The 26,057-nt window shown below is 44.3% G+C and overlaps 1 protein-coding gene across 1 annotated transcript; it reads right to left on the bottom strand.

The window, feature by feature from the left end:
* Positions 1 to 785: 785 nt before the first annotated feature.
* Positions 786 to 1,258, bottom strand: LOC308432697 (large ribosomal subunit protein uL14-like; the record flags this gene model as incomplete). Its single annotated transcript, XM_080932470.1, has 1 exon — positions 786 to 1,258. The coding sequence occupies one exon, from the start codon at positions 1,256 to 1,258 to the stop codon at positions 836 to 838; it is 423 nt and encodes a 140-aa protein (XP_080788596.1). The 3' UTR covers positions 786 to 835.
* Between the last annotated feature and the right edge of the window lie 24,799 nt (positions 1,259 to 26,057).

Below are 26,057 nucleotides of genomic sequence, written 5' to 3'. Positions count from 1 at the left end.
ACAATTTATGGTATTCAGTTCTCTTCTTCTACGTTCTACCATGTGAGTCCTGGAGATCAAATTGGGGCCATCAGATTTGGTAGCAAGTTTCTTTACCTGCTGATCCATCCTGCTAGCCCAAAAATGTAAGGTCACTGAAAGAAACTCTGCAGGCAACACTATAGACATCTGGGAATTGCCATCTAACCACTGTGGCCAGACAGATCTATCTTTACCCCATTCATTTGCTTCTGGTCTTATTCCATCTGCTTCTGTCTATCCCCATAGTTCCTTTCTCAACCCTTTTACCTTAGCTTTCCTGTTCTGCTGTGGGTTGGCTCCTGATAGTGGTGTTCATGAAATACACTCATGGAGGGAGGATTGCTACTTTGGGTCCTAAGCACACTCCACTTGTCATTTGTCCCAGCAACAGACACAGTAAGCTTCTAGAGAAATCTTTACATTCTACAAGAATACTACACATCTTTTGAATGGAGAACATAAGTCTCTTCATCTCTCCTTCCGTCTCTGCCTTGTGTATGCATGTGTGTGTGTGTGTGTGTGTGTGTGTGTGTGTGTGTGTGTGTCTTTAATTCTTTGTTTACTAATCAAGAAGTAAGCCTAGAGAAGAAGGAACATGCATACAAGATACACTGAAGAGGGTAAGTCAGGAAGGAGAAAGTGGGAAGAAGCAGGAAGAAACCGGTGAGAGGCATTCAGCAAGAGTCATTTCAAGAAGCAAAACTTTATCAATCACTGGCTGGTGTTAAAGTTTCATCATTACAAAGTCATTCTTTTTTTTTTTTTTCAGAGCAAAGACTTTTTAATGAATATATTTTACAAATTCACTGGAGAATCATGCAATGCTTCCAGCATTGGATGCAATCCTGGGCCACAAGTCTGCACACTCCTTTGCAACTGGACCCGTGATAGCAGAACCTTTCATCTCGCCTTTATTGTTTACTATGACCCCCGCGTTATCTTCAAAATAAAGAAACACCCCATCTTTTCTTCTATATGACTTTCGTTGTCGAATTACCACTGCCGGATGAACCTTTTTCCTTAGCTCTGGTTTGCCTTTCTTAACTGTGGCCATCACCATGTCACCCACACCAGCAGCAGGAAGTCTGTTCAGGCGTCCCTTGATTCCCTTTACAGAGATGATGTACAAGTTTTTGGCTCCTGTGTTGTCAGCACAGTTGATTACTGCTCCTACCGGAAGACCCAGGGAAATCCGGAATTTCGCTCTGGAGGACTCACCACGTCCTCGCTTCGACATTTTGAGCGTCCGGAAAGAGTCAGAAAGGCACAAAGTCATTCTTATAGCAAAAATCTACTGAAGTACAAATGCCCTGATAACACATTAAAAGGAAGCTGGTGTGTTGTTTAGCTATGAAGGTTCCTCTGGAAAGTTTTGAGATAGAAGAGGAGAAAAAGCACTGTGCTAGGAGGGAGCACCAGCGGGGTTGGGGGCCAAGCACTCTGAGCCCCCCATCATGCTCATCTGAAACCCACCCCTGCCTGCTTCCTTTCGCTTTTACTTTGAGTTTCTCCTTTTCTTTCTCCTGCTCTCCATCTCTTCCCTTCTCATTTGCTACACTGATAAGTCCCCCATCCCTCACTCCAGCGTAGATGACCACAGGTCTTTCAACCTACTACAGAAATTCATGGGACATGTGTTCCAAGGACTCCTGATAGAGCTGTTTTCAAATAAGCTGCCCATGGACACTATTCATTCCAGCAATGTTTTCTTCTACAGTCCTTTTCTTCTTCCTTCTCTCATTCTGTTCTTCTTTCTGTGAATATTTATTAAACAAGTATTTATGTACACAGTGCTCAAAGTTCTAAAGCCAAGACATACACCACTCCATAATTTTTCTCTTGTTCAAAATCTACCTGTATATCAAAGCTAGAGGTTAAAGAACAGTAAACACCCAGGGCTAACTCTAGCCCATTGCTATGGCTTGATTGAGTACCAAGAAGATGTCTCTGTGCTTGAAGCTTGATCTCCAAGCCACACACAGTTCTGTTAGAAGATGAAAGAACATCTAAGATGTAGGACCTAGTTAGAAAACTTGAAATACTTTGCTATAGTAATGGAATATGGACTAATATCCAACCATTCCCTTGACTCTTCATTTCCTTCTCTCTGGAGATTGCTAGCAATTGTATGGAGTGTCTTGAAGGATAAAATACAACTATTCATAAAATGTAAAATCCTTATTTTTCCCCTTACATCCTTGAATAAATGTGTATTATTTTGTCTAGTGATGCATATTCCTTTGCACCCCACAGAGAACTCAGAGAAAAACAAAGTGCTATTATTAAATATATCAGCAAAAGTGGTTTCAAAATCTACAGAATGTCTATTTTATATTTTGATGTTTTAGCAAATCTACCTTAGAAATTGTGTTATATGATCACATTTTAGTGTAAACTTGATACATTGTTCTAATTTAATATAATAGAGTATTTAGGTATATTGTGGGTTTTGTTTTCTCAAGCTCAAAAATTTTAAAAGACCTTTCAATAACAACCATAAAAGATTGATTTTTCCCTAGAACTCCCACTGTATAATAATTATTGTGTTATTCAAATTGGAGTTACACCAAGGACACACATGCATATTTGAGAGGCAGCATGTTATGCTACAGAGAACATTAAACTGAAGGTCCCAAGGTCTAGCTTCTAATGACAATGTCAGTACTTACAAACCCTGTGCCTCATTTTGGTTAAGGTTCTTTTGGTAGCTAGCATCAAACACTAGCTCTAAATGGGATTTATTCATCTTAATAATAATTTTTTGGAAAGACACTGAACTACCTCAGGAAACTTAGATTTGGAAGTCTAAGATGTGACAAAATTCCAAGGGACTTGGTTGCAGTGCCCAGCCTCAGGGGACCATGTGTTCCTCCCCATGGTGCGACCTGACCTTAAAATAGCAGGGTCTGCATCTCTTTTGAATGTCAGACTCATGATAGATCATGTGTTTTCTCAGCACTTTTGCCAAAATACCTGGGGGAAAAAAGCAACTTAAAGGAGAAAATATTTATGTTGATTCATGGCTTCTGAGGGCTTCATCTGTGGTTGGCTGACTACACTACTTTGGGCCTAGGGTGAGCTGGTGGGATGAGATTTCTGGAATTATGGGAGACAGGAAATAAAGAAGAAGAGCCAGAAACGAAACAGAAGAAGAAGGGGCCTACCCCAATGACCTTCTTCTACCTGCTACATCCTCCCTTCTAAACTTTCCAGAGCCTGTCCTGAGATAATGCCATCAGCTGGGCACCAGACATTCAACACACCACTCAACAATATTCAGTCATATTCAGACTATTATCCAAAACAAAAAACAAAAAGAAACAAACAACAACAACAAACAAACAACAACAACAACAAAAAAAAACAGCTGTCACAGGGTTCTAAGTGAGGAGCTCAAGAGAGTAAAATGACAGCTTAGTTGTGCCTAAGAAGTCTTCCCCTGCTACAAGTGACATGCTAACAGACTGGAGGCCAACTCTAAGAGAACTCATTCACATAGATAAATATTCCAACCCTCGCTTCCTTTTAAAGTCACAAGTTGAACTATATTATTCCCAAGGTCTTTCTATCTACTGCTGCTTCATCTTTACCATCTTCTTCTCTATATATGTGCAAGTATATACATCTCTATGTAGGTATGTACATATATATACAGAGACCCTAGACCAAGTTCAGGTGTTGTTTCTCAGGAGTTATCCTTCTAGGTTCTTTGGTTTTGAGACAGGTCTCTCACTGGTCTGCTTAGTCCCAGGGAGTCAACTTTCTCTGCCTACCCCATATCAGAAGTGCAAAATCACACCACCACACCTCCACTTGGCTCTTTTTGGGTAAGATTTGGGAACTCATGCTTGCATGGCAAGTGCTTTACCAACTAAGCCATCATTATAGCTCATCTCTACTTCTTGATCTTGTGCCTAATGGTTTCAAGTGCTTCTTGGCAGTACTCAAGAGAATCTTTGGGCAACTTTCAATATTTCCAAAAACACAACAGAAATAGTTCATTGGAGATAAATTTGCTTAGTTATATTAAAACATCATGTTTTGATTTATAGCCCAATGAAAAAGCAATGGTCCAGAGACTAATCAAAAGCTCTGACTAGCAGTTGATTTTGATTAATAGAAGATAGAGACATAATCATTATTGACTCAATAGAAGTTGATTGAAAAAATGTTTTGTGAGATTTCTTAAACGTAAAAGCATTGGCATCCATAAGGAGGGGTTATGAAGGGAGACTACTTTACCTGTGGGAAGTTGTAATAAGTTCTCTTCACAGAAACCTAGAAATATCTAATGAGAATTTCAGGAACTAAGGAATTTATTGCTGCCTCTAGTGAGCCCCTAGAACAACAAGACCATACACATTGATGTCAACATCCAAAGTGAGTTAGAAAAACCTAGGGAGGCTTTTGCTATAAGAACGTTCCATTGCAGAACATCAGGGCACTTGCTTTCAAAGAACATGAAAAACCCTGGCATCTGATAGGTTTCCATTCTTCTTTCTTATTGTATGAGCATGAACATAAAAGCATAATAGAATGACATGCAGGTCCTCTGCAAAAGCACCACACACTCTTAACTACCGAACCATCTCCCCAACCCCATCACATGTTCTCATGTCTTAAATACTCTGAGTAAAGTTTGGTCTAGATATTTTCTGCGCCACCTGGGTTACCAAGAGACCCAGCTTCCAATGGATGTTGAACTAGCATTGCTCTCTCTGTGATGAATCCTCTGTCATGTGTCACCCACCAGACCCCCAGCCTTTCACGTTCATCTTCCATGAACTGAGACCCTGAAGATGAGGCTATGGTTCTTTCTAGCTCTCATTTACTGTACTTCAAAACTAACACACACTGACAGGTACCATGCTAGGTAATTATTAATATATAGTACGTCTTTGCTCTCCAACAACAAATATAATCATTCCATCTAGTTTTATGGGAGGAAACTGTTACAGTTTGGATATAAAATGATACCCCATAGACTTGTGTTTCCAAATACTTGGTCTCCTGCAAGCAGTACTATTTTGAAAGGTTGTGAAATTCTTAGGGAATAGCACTTAGTTGCAGATATGGGACACCATAAGTAGAGCTTGATGGTTATACCTTGGTCATAGCTTTGACTCAACTCTTTGTTCCCTGATTGGCTCCATGAACGATGACTTTCACTGTCATGTACCAAACCACTCTAACCACCATGACACTGCCACCCACAGTAAATGGTACCCTCTGAACTGTGAACTTAAAGAATCTCTTCCTTTCATTTGTTTCTGTTGAGTATTTTGGTTCCAGTGATGAGAAAAGCAACTGATACAGTGACACAGAGGGAGAACAACCAGAGGTCTGTCTCAGGAAAGGTTCTCCATGCCCGGCACACACAGGTGAGGGAGGCCTCCCACAGTCCCCGCCTTCAAGCTGTTCCTCCACAACCTAAACAGACATTTACATGTGCGGCTCTTTTCCCTGACATCATTCCTAATCACCTAAGTTGCTTGCTTCTAAATTGCATGCAATTTGTCTTCATGCTTCTAGAACGGGAGCTGAGACCACGTACCTTCCAGGTGTAGATGCCTGGAGGACCCTAGAAGAAGGAGGTAAGCTTATTTTCATCACAGGTGTCCTCAGGGTTAGATGTACAAATGGTACTTTCCAGAGAGCAGGACAAAAAAGAATAAAAAACTTAGCCTCCCCCTCCTCTAGATAACTGTATGGAAATAGAACCTAGGGACAATGATTAAAGAAACACACAACAAAACAGAAACATTCAAAGGACCTTTCCCATGGAACTCTTGGGATTTTATGTTTTACAAGGAAGGTAGTGGGTGACTGCCCAATCACTTCATAAGAATGTTTGTATAGCAAACAGATTTGGAAGGTAATGGATGGAATATTAGTGGCTACTGCCTATTATGAAGAATTTGGGCTCCCTAATGCAGGCTTCTGTTCTTACAATGGAATTCATTGTGTGTGTATTATAGGTGATGGGGTGATTTAAATGAGAAATATACCAGGTAAGTTCAGACATTGAACACATGGTCCTTCTCCAGTTGGTGGCACTGTTTGGGGAGGTTATCGAACCTTTAGGGAGTGCAGCCTAGTTGGAAGAAGTAGGCCATCGGGAGCAGGCGTTAAGCGTAATAACCTCTCTCCACTTCCAGTTCACACTCTAATTCACATTTGTGGTGAAGATTGGATCTCTCAGCTTCCTGCTCGAGTTGCCTAGTGCCATGCCTTCCTACTAACAGTATTATAAACTGTCCTTCTGGAACCAAAGTCACAATTAAACCTTTCAGCCACGCATTGCTTTGATCATGGTGTCATCTGGCCATCTTCACTCCCTCATATGGGAATCTAGCTACCACATGTTGGTCTAGAATCTCAGGACTTCCCCCAACTTGAAACAATAATAGGTTGTTGTCAAGTTTTAATTCATGTAGTATCTTGTCCCTTTGTAGCTTTTGGCATTAATAGATGGGGAACAGCCTTCATTTTTTAAAAAAATTCCTATCCTCAGAGAGAGCTTGATAAACATTATTCCTCCCTTCATAAGAATTTAAAACATTTTCTTAAGCTTTTTAAGGGAGATGGGGACCCAAGCTGTTGGAATATTAAATTTATGAAAGCTTGTTTTGCTTCCTTAGGACAAGTTTGGGATGTCTCATCTCAGAAAAAAAAAAAATTGAGACAGGGTCTCACTGTGTAGATGGCTGGGAACTCAATGTGTAGGTCAAGCTGACCTCAAACTTATGGAAATCTATATGCTTCTGTCTCCTGAGTGCTCAGGTTAAAAGTGTGTGTCACCACAAAATGTGTTCCAGAAGACTTAAAGGAGAATGTAGGTACCTATCCACATGATGCAGGTGAACACAAAGACAGACACTCATATGGCTCTTGTAAGACCACAGTACCCTAAAAGCAGCTCTGCTCACACACAAGCCCCAAGCTTAGGACTTGTTCTATATGAAACATCAACAACACTTTCTCCAACACATTGTGTTTACATGAGTCAACCCTAGCACAAAGTCTACATGACTCCTGTGACCCAGCAGCACCCATGCATTGTTAAGAAGTAAGCCTTCCCACTGCAGCTGTAGGCCTTCTGGAGAAGATGCTGGTAAGAAGCCGATTCTGCTGGAAAGAAACTGAAACATCATCCAAAAGGAGACTGGCCCTGCCCACCCAGAAGTGCATGCATGCCTCTTTCTGTGTGTGTGTGTGTGTGTGTGTGTGTGTGTGTGTGTGTGTGTGTGTGTGTGCATCTATCTCCTCTCCACAATCAAACTAGCCTCTCTTCTTCTGTCTTCCCTACAGTGTCCTCACAGGGCTGGCTTGGGAACGACATCAGGAGGAAGTGGGCAGACCCAATGAGTCATTGCTTCCTATCTTTGCTATTGCATGGATCTTTTAAGCACTGCTGTTTCCCTTGATTCTAATGAAGCCCCGATACTTGGGAGAGTTAGAAGACTTATCTTACAGGTAGAGACATTGAAGCTTAGATGGGTTAGTGGTGATGCTTGAACAAGGCAGCTGTCATGTGTCATTCTTGAAAACAGAATCCCAATATCTGATTCCAGTTCCAAGATGCTTTCGGCTGAAGAAGGTATATGCTACAGGAACTCATACCTCACAGACAGGTATACCATAAAGGAATGTATATCCCATAGAAAGGTGTCCCTGTTTCCTTTGTATTGTTTTGATAAACACCATGACCAAAGGCAACTTGGTGAAGGAGAGGGTTTATGTCTACTCATAGGCTATAATCTATCATGAAGAGAAACCGAGGCAGGAAATCAAGGCAGGAAGCTGGAGGCAGAAACTGAAATAGAAACCGTGCAGGAGTACTGTTTACTGGCTTACTATATATGGCTTGCTCAGGTACCTATCTTTTACAACCCAGAAACAGCTGTCCAGGGATTGGCACAACCCACATTTGATCTGGGTCCTCCTATGTGAATCATTAATCAAGAAAATGTTTCACAAAAATTCCCGTGGGCCAATACAATGGAGTTATTTTCTCAGTTGACGTTCCCTCATTTCAAATGACTCCACTTTGTGTCCAATTAACATCATTACCACCACCACCATCATCATCATCATCATAATTAGCCTAAGTATGCTACCACAGAATAGCTTGCCCCACAGAAAGGCATGCCCTCATAGAAATATGTACACTTTGAAAGATATGTCCCACAGAAAGACATGACCTATAGAAAGGCATGTCCCAAAGAAAGATATACCCAATAGAAAGCCATGAACCATAAAAAGATATACCCCACAGGAAGGCATTCCTCATAGAAAGATATGGCCATAGAAAGATATGCTTGCAGGAAGGTATACCCTCACAAGTAGTAGCCATTAATAATATGTTCCCACTTTGGAAAAACACAAGAACAAAGCAACTTGTCCAAAGTCATCCATTCCACATGCTATAATGGAATAATTACCAGATATAATGTCTCTAGAAACCGTGATCTCGGCTGCTTCTCAGCAACTTCGCCTGGCTGGAATGGATGGCAATTGGTATTTAGAAAAGTTGGCAGTGAGAAGATGAACATGTAACGTAGCTGGACATTCAGATACCACATTCTGTACACCAAGACCAGCTAAAGGATCCATCTGTGGCTAGTTCCTCAAAACAAAGGTTCCCATTCTGCTTTACTATGGTGGCCAGGCCATAGCCTTTGGCATCAAACTAATTAGAATTTGGGTGTCAACTCTGTAGTTCTTCTCTATGAAATCTAGGATAAATGGCTTACCATCTCCCCATCCTCAGTGTCTTCTTCTGTAAAATGGGCTGCTGATGGCAACCACCTTCTCTTGATACTATAAGAAACCAGGTTTGCATGTAGACCATTCATCAAGTACAAATTATTATTATTAACCATGAGTGGGGGAGTTGGTAGGAGGCAAGAGGTTCTGGGGAAAAGAGAAAAAAAGTGACTAACAATGAAGATTGCACCAAGAGACATAAGCCTAATACCCAGAATACAGTGCTGAGATCAGGAATGGACCTTCTGGGAAGTCCCTGATCCCAACTTACCAGTCCAAGCAGGCTTGGCTGCCAGGAAGTCTTGGAGCTTTGGGAAACAACATGAGTCAACCAAGTCTGCCCACTGCCGTGAGATGAATTTCAGATTGCTGTAAGGCCCAGCTCTGTCAATCAAGCTGCAGTGTTCCAAGTCTGCTCCAGCCTCCATTACCACTAGAAAGCTGGGCTTGCTGTTAGTTGAGGCAGTGGGCTGAACCCAAGAGAGACATTTGACAAAAAAAAAAAAAAAAAAAAAAGTCCACTGCTGGACCCTGCTTCTCTGTGCTTGGGAGATTAAGACATGCAACCATGCCAAGAAAGACTAGAGGAGATCATGCTAAACCATGTCAGCCATTTTATGTAAGGCACTATTGTCATGGTATTGGTAGAAAATACAGCAGTTGGATCCTTTTGATGTTAAAGGCTGGCTTGAAGTTAGCAGAAACATGTCTGCTCACATTATAAGCCCAAACTGTATGCCTCTGTGTGAAAAAAGTATGTGTGTATGCAACTTTGTGTGTGTATGTGGTCACATGTGTGTATATGTGTACCAGCATGGATGTTGGTATAGAGGCCAGAGGTTGACAACAAGTATCTTCCTAGACTGTTCTTCATTTTATATACTGAAGCAGGTTCTCCCACTTGAACACACAGCTCTATGATTTGTCTAGTCTTGCTAGCAAGCTTTTTCCAGGGTCCCCCTATCTTTTCTTTCCCAAGGTACTTGGAATTCTAACTGCGGTCTTCACACCTGCCTATACTACAAGCATCTTATACGATGAGCTATCTCCACAACATTGAGCTCACTCTTTGGAGAGGTTTCTCTGTTTGCTGGGTGACAAAACTAAGGAAACCTACAGAATCCAGGGTCTGGAGCCACTGATTACAAACATGAACTGCTGGTTCAAGAGAAAAGCATCACAAATCAGTTCCGTGAATTGTGCCTTAAAAATCAGTTGTACCTTTTAGAAGAGCAAAAGTGAGATTTACCCTGTTCCAACACTCTTGACCCTGACCATGCCCCACCGTGCTCCACACCTCACACACTGGCCCTCCACTCTCAGCCTCCTCCTCCATCACTTTTATTCATTGTTTCATTTGTTCCAATCAAGACTATGCTTCTCCTGTACCCCAGCCCTGGTCACCAGCATTCTGTACCACAGCCATTCTTTACCCATCAATGCCCACATCCCAAATGCAAGTGTCCTAGGTGCAAACTCAGCATTCTTCCTAGCACATCCCCTCCTCCACTGTAAGTGTTTCTTCATGAAGATGAATTGTTTGAGAGTATGGAATCCAAAATCTCACAGAGAACGAAAAACGTGGTGTGTGATGAATCTTTGTCCAATACACTTCGCTGGAAGAAAACTTTGAAAGAACAACAGACCCTTTTGAAAGTGGCCAGAGTGATGTGTGTAGAAGCATTCTGAAGGCCTTTTTGGAGAAACTGGGGAATGTCTAAAAGAAGTCACTTGCCTAAACAGAAGGGCAAAGTTGGTGAATAAAAATTCTTCTGGCTCTTAAGTTATGTTTTAGGATTCAAGGAACTCATGAAATGAGGATGTTCTGACTTGAAGAACAAATTTCCTACTGATCTAAGTTATAGGCAGAGAAGACCAGATGAATGGGAAGAGGGGGTACAGTAAGAAGAAGAGGAGGAGGTAAGTAAAGGGTTTCTGTTTATCATGAAAACCCACATCAGACATGTCTGAGATTCCCTAAACAGTAAAAACAAAGTAGAAAACCAAGAGAAAACACAAGGCAGAGAGGTCAAATGGCTTGACCTCAGAAGCATCTTTTCAGCCCAGGATGCTAGGATGAGATGGTCCTAATGAGAACATTATTGGAAGTAAGAGAGAAAAAGCCACCTGTGCTTTAGAGTCACTTCACAGTTAACCTCAAAGGCCATGCCCAAGTGAGACCTTGTCTGCTTCTAAACAAACATCTTCAGTCCCTCCCTGGAAAAGACAAAAACCATGGTCAGACACAGCTCTGCTGGAGGAAAGTGTAGATGTAGCTCTCCTTCCCATGCTGGTCCTGTTAAATCAGGAATTTATTGGAAGTGAGCATTCTGTACCAAGACTCAGGCACCCTGGGGTAGCTTGCTTCCTGCATGGACTGGGAGGTATGAGCTTTGGTGCTGATGGAAAAGGTTGGAGGCACAGAGAACTATCCTTCTCTTTCTTTCCCCATCTCCCAGCTCATTGTCCCCCTGCTAATGAAAATAAGCCTGCACAGCTTCTTCTGCAGCCCAAGAATTTGTTCAGAGCAATTTGAACCCAATTGAATGAACAGGAATAAATGAGTAGATATTGCAGTTTGTGGCTGGCTGCTCTGAGGCCCCAGGCAGTGATTAGAGGACCTTGGTCCTTTTTATGCCCACAGCAAGAAAACGGTAAAATCTGGTCCAGTTAAGATCTTTAAACCGGAGTTTCGGTGGTGAGGAATAGAATGGGTAATTATAGTCTGTTAATACTGGGGTGGTGGCTTTGCTACCCGGACCTGAGAAATCATTTAGTGATTGAGTAAAAGATGGAATCAGTAGGTGGCTGTGATTGCTTTGTTAGGTCTACAGATAGACAGGGATGAAGTGTCCTTGCCGGAGGGGAAAACGATTGTTACTTCTGGTCGACCTTGGCTGTTGCAGGTCTTATCCCAACACTTGCTCCTTCTCCTTGAGCAGCAGAGACACAATTGTAGCACATATGTGCATGTCCTGGGATGGTCTTTGGCACCTGCCCACAGTTCCTTTGCTTTCTCCACCCCTGGGAAGCAGGTGATGACACTGAGCATCTCAGAGATTCACATTCTCTCCTCCCCCAGGATGAAAAGGAAGGGTGAGTTTGCATTGATCCCTCCCTAATCTGTCATCAGCTCTCCCCTGTGGATAAGGACACTCATTTAAAAAATGGCCATCCAGAGTCCTGATAATATCTGTGATTTTGGAACAAGCTCAGTGTATTCAACCCATGGCCCACAGGCCCAAGCCACCTGTGATCATCAAGAATAGCAATGAGTAGCAACCAACCAACATAAACCACAAGCTTGCTTAGGCATTATGAGTTGGGTTTGTTTGTTTGGTTGGTTGGTTGGTTGGTTGGATGGTTGGTTGGTTTCGGGGGGATTGTTTGTTTGTTTGTTTGTTTTATTTGCTGCCTTTCTGTCACTTGATTGTGAATCAATCGCCTGTTCTCCTGTGTGAATTCTACAGATGACATCATATCACAATAGCAAAAGTGGGACACACCTGGATGAAGTCAAGTAAACACCTTGCTTTGAGAGGTGGGTCCCTAGTCTTGAACTTGGAACTAAAGGAGATGTTGGGCAGATATGGGTGACCTTGACTGAGCATCTGAACCTCAGTGAAATTTTTTGGAAGAGGCCCCTGGGATCAATACAGATAGAAGAAACACAATCTTTATTAGGACACCCTATATCCTTAGGCATTTTGCTCTCCTCCAGTGTTCTGAGAATAAAATCAAAGATAGTGTTTTCTCTCAAACCCCCACCACACATATACTTTGTTCTGCTTTGTAGATGCTGCATTGCTGCTATAAAAATGACTGAGGGCTGGTTTCTTGCTCTTAAGAAACAAAAAGTCTTATAATGGAGATAGATCAGCAAACACATTTCTTTCTGTACCACAGAAAAGACTGTGTTGAAAGTAGATGCAGGGTGTTATGGGAACAAAGAAGAATGGTACCCAATCCTGCCCCAAGGCATGATGTGAGCTACATCCTACCAGACAAGAAATAAGGAATAAACATAAAGAACAGAACATAGGGGTGTTGCGCAGATGGTATGTGAATGTGAATTTCCATGCCTAGCATGGACAAAGCTTTGTTCCCCATAACTACATGAATGGAGTTAGCAGTGTGTGCCTACAATTCCAGCACTTCGAGGGGTAGAGGCATAAAGCTCAAGATCATCCTCAACTACACAGCTTTAAAATTCAATGTCATTCTCAACTATATAGCCAGTTTGAGCTCAACTACATGAGACCCTATCTCAAAACAAAACAAAAAAAAAATGAAAAAGAAAAAATATGTACAAAAAAAAGCAGGGGGAAAAGCATGGGGCTGGAAACCCACTTGGCTTGTTCGGAGAATCGCTGTCATCTTGAGTTTATGTAGGACTAAACATGTGGGCAGATAGGCAGCTGAGATGAAGGCAACAGTCACAGACACCACAGCAGAAAACAGGGACTTCATCCAATAAGCAAAGAGATCTTTAGAAGGATTTCGAACCAGTAGGTGTGGGCTGAGGGAACGTGTGGTAAGTAGCCAGATTTTAAGAGAATAGATTTAAGAAAGCCTGGGTCAAGCTCGGGAGCTGTATCTTGAGTCCCATCTAGCTGAGACCCAAGGAAGAAGAGCTTCTGAATCTTCAAGGCAATGAGTCAGTTTCTGATCTGATGTAGGTCGTGATGTAGTACAAAAGCCAAGGGCTACCAGGCTGCTGGCTCGGAAGGCACTGACTGAAGAGAGAACAGACCTGCCCACATGAGATCAGTTGCAACCAAGAGGCTTTGGGGTGTCCCATTGGAGACATTTCTAGATGTTAGATCTCTGATCCTTGCTGCTGTGCTTAAGAAAGACATCTAGGCTCTCTGGGCTTTAACTTCCTTGTTTGACCTGGTTCCTCACTCCTCAACTCACTTCTGCAACTAGGTTGCAGAGACCAAATATTTGGAAATTGTATATTTGGAAATAATGCCACTATATAAATTCAACGAATGGAGAACCTCAACAGTGGAGGTTCTCGGGTTTCTATTGCTGCAAGCTACCTAAAATTGTGAGCTTACTTGGAGAAAAATCTGTTCGTCACAAGTTATAAGATGAATTTGAAAGAAATTCACATTGAAAGGTGCTATTTACTTGGCTTTAACTCATTTTCTGAGTGTTGCTATGAAGTGGTAGAGACACATGTCATACAGTATATGAGCATCTTTCAGGGATCTGGGAGGCCATTTGGTTTGATGCACTACATACATGCAGCCATCATGATCAGAGAGTGGAGGGTATACCCCAGAGAATCATGGTTAGCAAACAGCAAGAGGGACCAGCATCAGAACCTTGACTGAGCCCACTTGGCAAGGTTGGTATGGAACCAAGGCCTGTCTACCTCATATGGGCCACTGTTCTAAATAAAGATTTTGGAATAATGACTGTGAAGCTCTCTGAAGTTTCAAAGACTTGGAAATAGATGTAGCCTAGACTAATGAGTCTCTCCCTCTTTATTTTGGGGCCAGAACATTTCCCAGAGTTAAATAATGCAAGACAGAATATGGATGGCATCAGTGACTGGGAGCAGCAGGCTCGAGATGTGCACTGTGAATAAATTATGGCACTTGGGCAGAGTGGGTGCGGAGGGGAACAGGGAAGTGCAGGAGACAAATGAGCCTTTAATATGGGACGGGGTGGAGGCTGGAGACAGGATGACAAGGATGAGCTGGGAGTGAGCAGCTCTTTGCCTCAGCCCCAGCCCTAGCTCAAACCAGGGTATGATGTTCATAGAGTATCCCAGGGCTTAGGTGAAGGGACCAGATGTACCTAGGTGTTCAGTCTCCCATGGCCTGACCCACATGTGCCTTGGGTTTTCAAATACAGCTGGAGGTCACACCCCATCCTCCTCCTGTAACCCCCCACTCCGAAGTAAACAGTATTCTAAGAAGTGGAAATCCAACACACTGGACCAACTTGGGAACTCTGCTTGTCTTTGTTCACTTTAGCGATGAGTACCTACTCACCCAAGTGCTCAGTACTCAGTTACCCCAGTGCTGAGTACTCAGTGTGCTTGCTATACATCGAATGAAGTTCTAGTCTGAGTCTTCACAAGCCACTAAACTGTTCACTTCGGCTGAGAAGTGGGAGCCTGGTACATAGAGATATTAAGTTAAACAGTGCAACCTGCTTGATCAAAGCTTAGGCCACTCATACTGAAGATGAAAGCCTTATTTTTCTAGTATTGCAAATGTTTACAATGTAAAATGTATCAACCTGGTGATCTTCAATAGTTTCACAGTATACCTAGCATTGCTACTCTTAGACTTTTTGCCTCTATGCATAGTTAACTCTGTACCCAGAGCCAGCTTCCCATTCCCATCGCTCCAGCCTCTGGAAACCACAACTCTGCTTCTTGTCTCTATAAAGTTAAGTACTCAGGGTTGCTCAGAATAGTGGAATGATCCACTATTTAGCCCTTTGGGTTTGCCTTACTTCACTCAGACTGTTCTTGGGTACATCTATTGTACTATATATCTGAATTCCCTTCTTTTAGGAGCTACATAATATTCCACGGCATGGATATACCACACTCGTGTATCTGGATTGCTCTATTGTAGACAACAGACAGCAAGATTTTGAGAGGAGGAGTGAGATAACCACACCTGTGAGAGAGTCAAGGTGGAGGATGGGAAAGCTCCATGCAGACTCCATGTCAGGCACATGGAGATGAGCCGACTAAGGGATTTACTAGCTACTAAGATATGCGGCCCTTTGTCTTGATGAAAAACAAAACAGACAAATAGAAAGCAACACTGGATGGATCAACAGACCACCCTTCTGAGTCCAAGGAAGGCTCTATTGGATTTTTTTATTTGAAAGATGCTATAACACATTTAAAAGAGATGAAAGAGTGACTTTGCATCAAGAGTGGCTCCCAGAGTTTGTTCCTGAAGGCTAACACCCTGCTGGTTCACAGTGTCTGACCACCCAGTCCACTTGCTTCTGCACAGATTATTCTCACAGGGGTACCAGAACTCATGCAGCAGAAGGGATCTAACTGGCAGCTCCCACACTGAAGGAATTTAAAATGCAACTTGACCACCACTCCTGCTGAGCCCTTCCCCTAGGACCAGAGCAGGTGACACAATGGACACCTCCCCTCTTTCTTCTGAGGAACTCTGCTTGGGACCTGGGCCTGCCTCATCTGTCACTTCCCTTGTCACTGAACAATGGCTCTCTCACATGTTAGTCTTATTAGTCATGAGACGAATGACTTTCCCTGTACATGGTCCTTTATGACAGTAATTATGAGGTCCACCACTGTGCTTTCTGACAAGAAGGAAAAGAGCAGTTGGGGGCTTTTGTTTCTACTTTATGGCTGAGATCATCCTCTCTGCCAGTCATTAACCCAGACTTCTCTATGGTCATGGAGTCAAGCCAGAGATAGGGAATAACCCAGTGATGACTCATAGTCCCTAGGTCCAGACAGGCCATCCCTGAGAATACAGGAAAGAAACATGAGGTAGCCTAGAATCTACAAAGAGGCCCAAGTGACCCCTAAGGTCACTAGGGTGGATCACTACCCACCTTGGCCTGATGCCATGGTCACCGAGCATGTTTTCTAGTACAGTAGAGAAGAGTCTAGTGAGAGACGCATCAGCCCCTTCGGCTCTCTGTCCCATTCTCACACCGTGCCCTACTGTGAACTCCACCCACACCAGGCATGAAGTCAAAGCACAAAGTCCACTAGTTGTTTTTGCAGCATCAAAACAGGCCTGGATCTTAGGAGACTGTGCAAATTATCACAGTCTTTACTGAGTACCTATTGTGTGTTGAGTAATGAGGGTAAAGAAGATTGTAAGACAGACCCAAGCTCCATCCTAAGAGAACCTCATATAGACATTGAGCTGGCCAATGGCATGGTGAGAGTCCATCATGGAGACACCTAATGCAGGCTGAGCAAAAGGAAAGGCTTCTTACAGAAAATGATGTTGGGTTAAAGCCAAAAGGATGAGCGGGCATCAGCTATGTGAAGTAGGTGATGTGTAGCTGTAAGAGGTGGCTTCTCCGCTAAAGGAGCATCTACGTCTCAACCTCAAGTCTGCCTCCTCCTCCATCACTACCTCCTAAGCATCAGTGGAGGAGCCCTCTGTGGGAGCTCCCAGGAGACTCACAGTGTCTGCAGAGAACACCTCCAAGGAAGGAAGCATGGCACAGCAGATGCTGGAAATGTCTTCCTCCACCACAGGTGGGAGCTGAGTCAGGAAAGAACAGCTAGCTCTGGATTAATGCAGATGCCATTTAGATCCTGTCTTAGCCACTTGTCTGCTCTGAAAGCATAGCCAAGTTGGGTTAACCTCTAGCCTTTGTTTGCTCATCTCTGAAATGGAGAAATAATATCTACCTTTGGAATTGTTGGAGGAGACCAATGGAAAGAATGAGATGATAGTCCCAACCCCCAAACTCCACCCCATTTTCTTAACCACGATTCTTTCCCCCTCTCTGATGTATGTAATGCTTGTAAGAAGTGATTCTTTGTATTTCTAAAGTGCACCTAAATCTCTCTCATTCCTGGTTCCCTAGACTGTGCCTCACATCACATGATTTTGAGCTCTTATGACCTACTTGCAGATCAAAGAATAACTCTATCACTAAAAAAAAAAAAAAAAAAAAAAAAAAAAAAAAAAAATCCCTCAGTTTTATGAGGGCAGGGTTGGTGTGTGCCATCCCACAGCACACACACACACACACACACACACACACACACACATACAACACAGATGTGGTCTATCCCAGCAGACAGAACAATAGTGAGCAATCAGTATACACTCCAGTGAAAGACTGGCTCTGACACGATGACTATAAATGCAGCCTACAGTGTCATTTTTAAAAGGCTGCCATTCTCTGGCTCATGTCCATCTAATAGACAAGAGTCCCAGGACTCTTTCATACACGGGCTGCTATTGTGCAGAACAGCCCATACCCAGTCTTCACTCAATTTTTAAACTGAAGGCAGGACTTTGATTTATACCTCTTACATTTTATCTTGTTAGTTTCAGCCCATTGTTCTGGCCTGCCCAGACCTTTCTAGAATGTTCATTCTGTCATCTAGCATATTAGCTCTCCTATCTAGCCTTGCTTCATCTATCAATTGCCTAAGCACCCCTCTTATGCCTTCATGTATCAGGATAAAAATGTCAGAAAAGACAGACATGTCATATGGTTCTTTGGGGGAACAGGCAAGCTTTTTATGACCTAGCACTAGAGACCTTCAAGTTGACATCTACTCATTAATCAACATAACTTGGGGATGATTTGCAACCAGTAAGGAAGCCATCATCTAATCTGTGAAATTCCATTTTGCCCACAACAGTATTATGAGTCACTGTTGAATCATTGTCTAAAATGAAACCTTTGCTAGACAAGTAACTATCATCCATAGGGAGGCTTCCAAGGGCCAAGTCAATGATACACTGTCTCACTGAGGCCCAGAACACCAGCATAGTAAGCTGTCTGGTAGAGAAACTGATGAGGGGCAAGCCAGATTGCTGGAGTTGGACTCCCAATTGCCCCCTGCTGGTTGGGAAATTTTAGACCATGGTTTGTCAACATGGACCATTTGTTACAAATTATATCAAAGTCTAACTGACTTAGTTCCATGCAGATGTATTTCTTGTATAGTCCAATTTCATGGAGCTGGCTTTCCACAGGATAATTTGGGAACCAAGGCCCCTGATACTTAGTGACTTGTCAGGGGCCTCCTCTGGGTCCACTTGCCTATTCAGCCAAAGCACAAGAGAGTAGGCAGCCTCAAGGCAGACACACTTCTGATGTATCGCTGTGACCTCAGTCCTGTCAGATGACCAGCCTCAAAGCACAGGGGGCTGGGAAATGCAGGACACATAGAAGGATGCATATACTCACTTCTGATTGTGGTGACAGTTTGTCTCACTTTCGAATCTATGTCAACTTCAACGTCATGACCATATTCCTGCCAGATAATGTCCATTTTAGAGATAAGGAAGAGGGGGGGTTGGTTTAAGGAACTGATTTACATGTTTGTAAGGGCTGCAGGTTATACATTTTTGTGTCCAGCTAAAAACTTCAGGAGTTCATGTTGCAGATTTGGGTCCAAGGGCAGTTTAGAGAATCATCTCCTATCAGGGCCCTTCCATTGATGGGGTACAGCCACCCCTTACTATCAACCACAGTTAATGGCAAGATCCTTTATACCATGCCTTTTGCTTTGTCTATCAAGTCTTTTTAAAAGGACCAGCTCAGCAAACCCTAGACTGATGTGTGACCAGACACACGTGAGAGCTGGCAAAGCCAATATGCAGTATTAACCCCTGTGATGCCGTTGTGCAAACTATGTGACCCTCACTTTCAGACCTGATACAGAAACAGACTCTGGATAAGAACTTGCAATGACCATCACCTGTCTTTATAAACAAAGAGCTTAGCCCTTAAACAAATAGAGTAAATTGCCCAAAACTCCCCCTGCTAGAGACTCCAGTGCCAAGTTCTCCCCTACAGCTCCCGGGATCAATTAGTGATTAGGAATTGCTGCCTGTGGGCAGAATGTAAGAGGGGGGGGGAAGTTTGGATACAAGCTAGTCAGATGGCAGGCTTTAAGTGTTCTCTGAGTACATCACGTGTGCTCAGAGATACTTGACAATGAGAATACAGATTCACCTATGAAATTATGCCTGCAAAAAGAAAACTAGAAGGGGTCTTATTCATTCACTGGAGAAGTGCCAAGGACAATGGCTTTTACTCCTGTGATCCTGTGTGGTCCCATATTCACAAGCATTAGCCTGGTTACTGTGAGGTGGCCCTGAAGATTCTCAATAGCAAGTCTGGACTTGCTCACAAAGGTTCATCCCACCAATTTCGGGAGGGAGAGCCCCCTTCCAATACCAGGCCAGGGCTGACTAGTCAGAAGATAGCAAAGGCGAGCCTGAGACCCCATACATTTGTGGGAAGTAGGCTTCTCAATGTCCTATGAACTCATGAGTCACCACATTGCAAGACCTGCCAGAAACAGTGCTACATGACTAGTGATATACAACCATCCCGACTGGTGTGTAACAGAAATCTCACCTTGCACAAGCAGGTGAGAAGCCCGGAGAGCAGGGTACTACCTGTGACAAGAAGCCCGATATTCTGGCTGTTTTTATGTTAATTTGACACAAGCTAGAGTCACCAGAGAGGAGGGAATCTCACTTAAGAAAATGCTGCATGAGATTCGGCTGTAAGACATTTTTTTTTTAAATTAATGATCAATGAGAGGGCTCAGACCATTGTGAGTGGTGCCACCCCTGGGCTTTTGTCCTTATAGGGTTCTATAAAAAAAGCACACTGAGCAATCCAGGAAAAGCAAGCCAGTAAGCAACACCCCTCCATGGCCTCTGCATCAGTTCCTGCCTGCCTCCAGGTTCCTGTCTTATATGAGTTCCTGTCCTGACTTCCTTTGGAGATGAACAATAATGTGAAAGTTAAGCTGAAATTAACCATTTTCTCCCCAACTTGCTTTTTAGTCATGGTGTTTTTGCAGCAATAGACACCCTGACTAAGATACCCAGGCCATGCTGTTTCCTGCTGTTGGCTGTCTGCACAGACGGTGTGCAATCTTGCTGAGCCCTCTACCAAGCTAAGCCATTTACACCATCTCAACATGCTTTCTCCAGATGAGCAAAGCACTGGTAGGAATTCAGAGTTCCAGATCCATCTGTGAAGCCACTAGTAACAAGGAAGTCCTTGACTTATCTTAAACCCCAGTGTCCGCAGCATGGGTCTACAAAGCTGCACACACACCCCTTATCTATGTGACTTGGCCAACACGAAGCACCATCGAGTGAGTAGCACCATCACTGGCTTTCCTACTGTCAGGAAGGAGACTCAGGACAGCCCCATCCAGCAGGCCTCTCACTCCTCCTTCCAGCTGGCACGGACCTTGGCAGCGAGACCCACAAACTCCACTTCCTCGGTGCTGTCTGCCTGTGACTGTGGCAGCTCAGGCTGGGAATGCTGATCCCATCTGGCTGCAGCCTGATCACCAGGCACTTCAGCCAAATGAAGGGAATGTGAACATGTGAACAAAAAAAAGCTTCAGCACATTACACAGGCAAAAAATCAATAGCTTTTCTAAAACAAGCCCACATGCAAGTGTCACCTTATGTCACAAAAGGAAGGGGCTACTACTGTCAAAGACAAGGCCCTTGAAACGGGGAATGACTTTGATTGTCCATGAGATCCATCCTCATCATCAGAGACCTTAAAAGTGAAAAACATTTTCTAGCTATATTTTGGAGGAGAGGGGGCCAAAGAAGAGGGGGAGGGGACATGAAGACATGTGTACATTGAAAATGGAGGAGGGACCACGAGTCAATGATGATGACCTTTGGAAGCTGGAAAAAAAGCAAAAATGCCACCCTCCCTGGAGGCCTCAGCCTTAGCCACATGCTATTCAGTACATGTGAGACTCATGATACTCCTCGCTTAAGAACAGGAAACTGTCAAGCATGTCAAGGAGATATGGTCCAGAACAAAGCCGGTGATAGAAACAGGAAATGAGAGACCTCAGACTAGCTCTTAGACCAGCCGTTCTATCCTCCTACCCCGTCTGCAGTTAGCATCGAAGGCCTGAGGACCTGTAAAGGGCCAGTGGGAGCAGGGCATGATGGGAGAAGGGTGTTTGTGTGTGTAAAGTGGGCAGGGGATTTCCAATACCTTTCCTATATCTAGCCCCGTTCTGAGAACGGAGAACAGTCCTCAGCCCGTGCTGCATCCTTCCCTCCTGCTGGAAACCACCAAAAGCCATCGAAGCCCACCCTGGGTGCTTGCACCTCTCTTCAGAAAGAGCCAACAGCCATCCATTCTCAGCTCCTCGTCATCTCTTTAGAGAGATGAACGCCATCGTTAGGAGCCTTTCATTATCGGCGGCTTGCACGCAGCTGATGTTGATTTGATAGAATCCAATTTAGCATCCTTCTCTGGGCTCTGCTCCATAGCCATTTGGGTTTAGCATGTACAGGCAGTTTGATGCTGTCTTGATGGCCTTTTAAGCGGCTGAGAAAATTGCTGGCATGGCAATTTAATGGCAGGCAGCTCCTGGTAGGTGGGCATGGAGAAATGGGAAGGGAGCAAGAGACCAAGGGGACACTTCAGCCCATATCTGCAAAAGACAGTTAAGTGACTAGGGTGGGGGAGGGGTCATACATTAAAAGAGAAAGGGGGAAGAGAGAGAGAGAGAGAGAGAGAGAGAGAGAGAGAGAGAGAGAGAGAGAGAGAGAGAGAGAGAGAGCAGATCAACCCCACAGAGGGGCTTAGAAGGTTTAGCCCAGCTAAACCAACAGGTGTCTCCTGGTGGGCCCAGCACTGACCAACCCCCAGCACATACTTCACAAAACACTTTCCCAACATGGTTTCTAGAGGGCAGTGGTCTGCTGATCAGTGGTTAACCCCCAAATCTCTAAGTATCTAATTTGGGTATTCACCTGGTGTAAGGATCCCCACTGCCAGTTCTAAGCCACCAGTGAGATGTCAGTGACAGTGGGGGGAGATGCCTCAGCGCTTTCCGTGGGTCAGTTGCTGGTTTCACCGCACTGGCTCTGTAGGAACTGATTCTGAATCTGAGCCCATTTTACAAACTTCTTACAAATTAAGCCTAAGAGATGTCCCAATCTAGCCACAAGTCAATGGCTCCAGCCTTTGGCCCAAGCACTGGCTACAGATGCCAGGGATACTATGCCTCCTCCTTGTGGATGGACCTGCTTCCTTCAGCCTAGGAGAGGCCAGGCTGGGCTGTAGTGGGGATGTGCACATAGGAGGCTCTGCCCAGCCCTCATCACCTCTTACTCCATGTTACAGTTCAAGGCTTCCCCAAGGAAGCAAGAGAGATGTTGAATGATAAGGTAAGACCAGGGCAGGCTGTTCCTAGGAAGTGGGAACAAGGCCAGTGGGGCCAGCGTTTACTTCAGTGCAACCTGCCTTTAGTTCAGGAGGCTGAATGCCTGTGTTGTTTCTTCCTCTCCCTCTCTCTCCTTCCCTCCCTCTCCCCTTCCCTCTCTCTTCTTCCCTCCCTCTTCCTCCCCTCAACCTCCCTTTCCCTCTCTCCACCAACACCTGGCTCTTTTCTCTGTGTGTCTAATCAGAGACCTCAGATAACCCCTACCTCTAAAACGTACCCTCCTGAGGTATGTGTCACAGCCTCTGTTCTCTCCGTCTGTCACCCTCCTCCTCAGTCTGGAGAACAGAGTTGTCTTCCGTCCCTGCTCATACCCCTGCACTACATCTGATTTCAACACTGAAAGAGAATGCGTAGACTCACCTACACCGACAGTGCTCTGCTTGAGAGCACAGGCTGTCTCATCTCATCTGCCCCCAGCACCTCCCAGTCATTGTAGGTCTCTGCTGCAGGTGAGTAGCATCCTAGAGCTCAGGGGATGCTGTGTCCCAAGAGAAAGGTTTCCACCAGATCCACGTAGATCTCTCTAGTATTCTCAAGGAATCCCAAGCAAAACAGAGACTCCATAACCTGCTTTACTCACCTATCCCCTTACCTCCTGGACCACCTTCCAAATAAATACCTGCCCTTACTCCTTGACTCAGGCTCTGCCTGCTGGAATCAATATAAACAATCTTCAGATAGGGACACTGAGGCAATGTTTCTGCGTGACTTGGGATAATAGGTCCAGCAGGAATGCCCACAAACACAGGGGCTCATGAGGATGTGAAATGTGCTCATGTTCACTAAGGTTGCTGGTATTCCCAACCCCACATCCCCTACACCTCCCAAAACATGTCTGAGAGCTGGAGTGTCATCTGACTCAAGAAAAACCTCTCACTGTGGCCACAAGAGAATGGAACTGAGTGCCTTTCTCTCTTTCTTCCTCTTGTATTGTTCTCTCTGAAAATGGTTACACCCAAGGTTTCACCCATTTTTGTTTTTGTTAACATACATCCTACACACACACATACACACACACTGCCTAAATATCAGTTGGGTTTTTACAATCTAAAACCCCAGATCTGAACCTTTCTGAATAGTGATATGATGTTAAGAAAGCTCAGGACTTGGGAGCATTTGGGATTTTGGGTTTAAGATTAGATTTGCTCCAATAGCAAGGGGTCCACACACAAATACCACTGTGTGTCATTTAATAAACTCAGGGACTTGTTCTAAGAAGTATGTCTCTGATCATTTCAGTGATGTTTAGCTGTCACAGAGTGTCCTTACACAATCAAAGACAGCCAAGACCTCACTAGATGATTTTTCAATTCCACTCTAAGCTCTGGGATGGCTGGCCCTTCTACTGGTGAACCAAAACAATGCATGGTTTATGGCTATGTCCCCAATCCAAAGCCACTGGGGATAAAGGGGTGCACTTCAGATAAGAGAGACTGAACTCTAATGTAGATTCATGTGTGCATATAAGTACATGTGTTGATCAAGAGTGCGTGTCTATATGCATGTGTGTTTCATGTTTTAGTTTAAAAAGTTGGCAAGAAATTCTCCAAAACACTAGCAGTAGTTGTTCCTGGATGGTGTCAAAGAATATTTTCATTTTTGTGTGCTGTTTCTGTCTTGTCTGGTCTTTCTCCGGAGAAGATGTTGTGCTGCAACATGAAAATGTGTTGTTTTCTTTTTAATAAGAAAAACTCAAACCTCTCCGAGAGAACTCATCGCTGACCTAGACACTGACCTAAACAGCATCCTCAGCAGGGTTGTACCGACTTGGCTGACGGCGCCCGCTCTATCATCACCCAGGAACTTCAGACAGGAGATGGGGGGCAGAGAGCAGACAGACCAGGGGAAACTGAGAGAACAACTTACAAATCCGACACTCTGCCCCCCACCCCACACACAGCTGTGGGGGGATGGGAGAAGAGACGTGGGGGGGCCTACCATGTGCAGAACATATAGGCTGACATGGTCATGGTGACTTGAGCATGAAAAGAGAGCTCTGGAAGGACTGGGTGAGCGTTCAGCCATCACAGAACTACAGCATATACACCAACACATAAGCCCATTCACCACCCTTCCTACTGCAGGTGGGAGAAAAGGCACAGTCACCCTAAGTTAACCTGTTCCCACTGGTTACTCTACACATGGGACTTTAGCATTCCACACGAACCCTGGCCATCAGACTCATGGCTCCCAGGACCTTGACTGCCTTGTCTTACTGAGATCCCTTCCCTCTCCTCACCCCTCCCCACACAACTGCTGGCATAATTCAGTAAGTAAACCCAGCCAGCACCCTACCTCAGATAAAAGTTACTCTTGTCAGAGTAAACAAGTCAGCGCACCTGAGTTTTTGTTGTGACTTTTCCAGCTCCCCCCACCCCTACCCCGTGACCTTTGGGCAGTCAGCTATTAACTTTGTGATTCAATTTCCCCCAAAAGAGGAAGAGTTTATTCCAAAAGAAAATCAAGAAGAGAAACACACCACCTATTATGAATGTACATGTACCAAGATTACACTCTTTTTCCTTGGGATCAGGAGCTGGTGCAAATGGAGTACATAAATTATTCCTGTCCTCAGCCCCTCCCACCACACATCTAAGGGGTCAGGCAGGCAGGTCCATAGGATACTAAGATGCCTAAGGCAGTGGGGGCTGGGGTTATGCTGGGGCTGGGTGTGGCTCTTTCTACTTATCTTCAATGGCTTCTCCCCAGGGACCATGTGGTCTTAATGGAGGCTGCATTAGCGGAGCTGGTGATTCAATTAGTTCTAAATGCTCCTGGCCTGAGAAGGAGGGATGGGAAGGTGGGGATTTGCTGACTCCTATTTGCCGGAAAAGGGTTTCCCAAGACAATGGAGATGCAATTTGAATTCCCAAGCCCCCCACTCCTTTCTCCATTCAGGGGCCCCTGGGTCATCAACCCAAATGAGATCATACTTTTGTAAAGTATTTTCATTACTCATCCCCTCGTAGGAAAAGGGCCTGCTGCTGTCTCTGGCCATCCTTTGGTGCAGAGATGAGGGGCTTCCCTGGGACAGAATGGATGACTAGGATGTTTTGGAGAGTGAAGGCCCAAGTTCCAACTCTGAGGAATCCTGAACCATTGTAAACGATATGTTGCTCCTCCACATGGTGAGGGTGGGGACAGGGGACACTTATTTCCTGCAGGGCCTATGTGGAACCTCGGTTCCTAGCAAGTGCTGCTTGGTAGCTAACAGAAAGGGCCAGATAAAGGAGTGTGGGCCAGAGAGGAAAGCCAAAGAGGCCAAATGGTACAGAGATGAGGCTGCCATTTGTCCATCCCTTTCCTTTCT

The sequence above is a fragment of the Micromys minutus genome (assembly GCF_963924665.1).
Source record: "Micromys minutus genome assembly, chromosome: 18".
Classification (NCBI taxonomy): Eukaryota; Metazoa; Chordata; class Mammalia; order Rodentia; family Muridae; genus Micromys; species Micromys minutus.
This window is presented reverse-complemented; position numbering and strand designations above follow the sequence as displayed.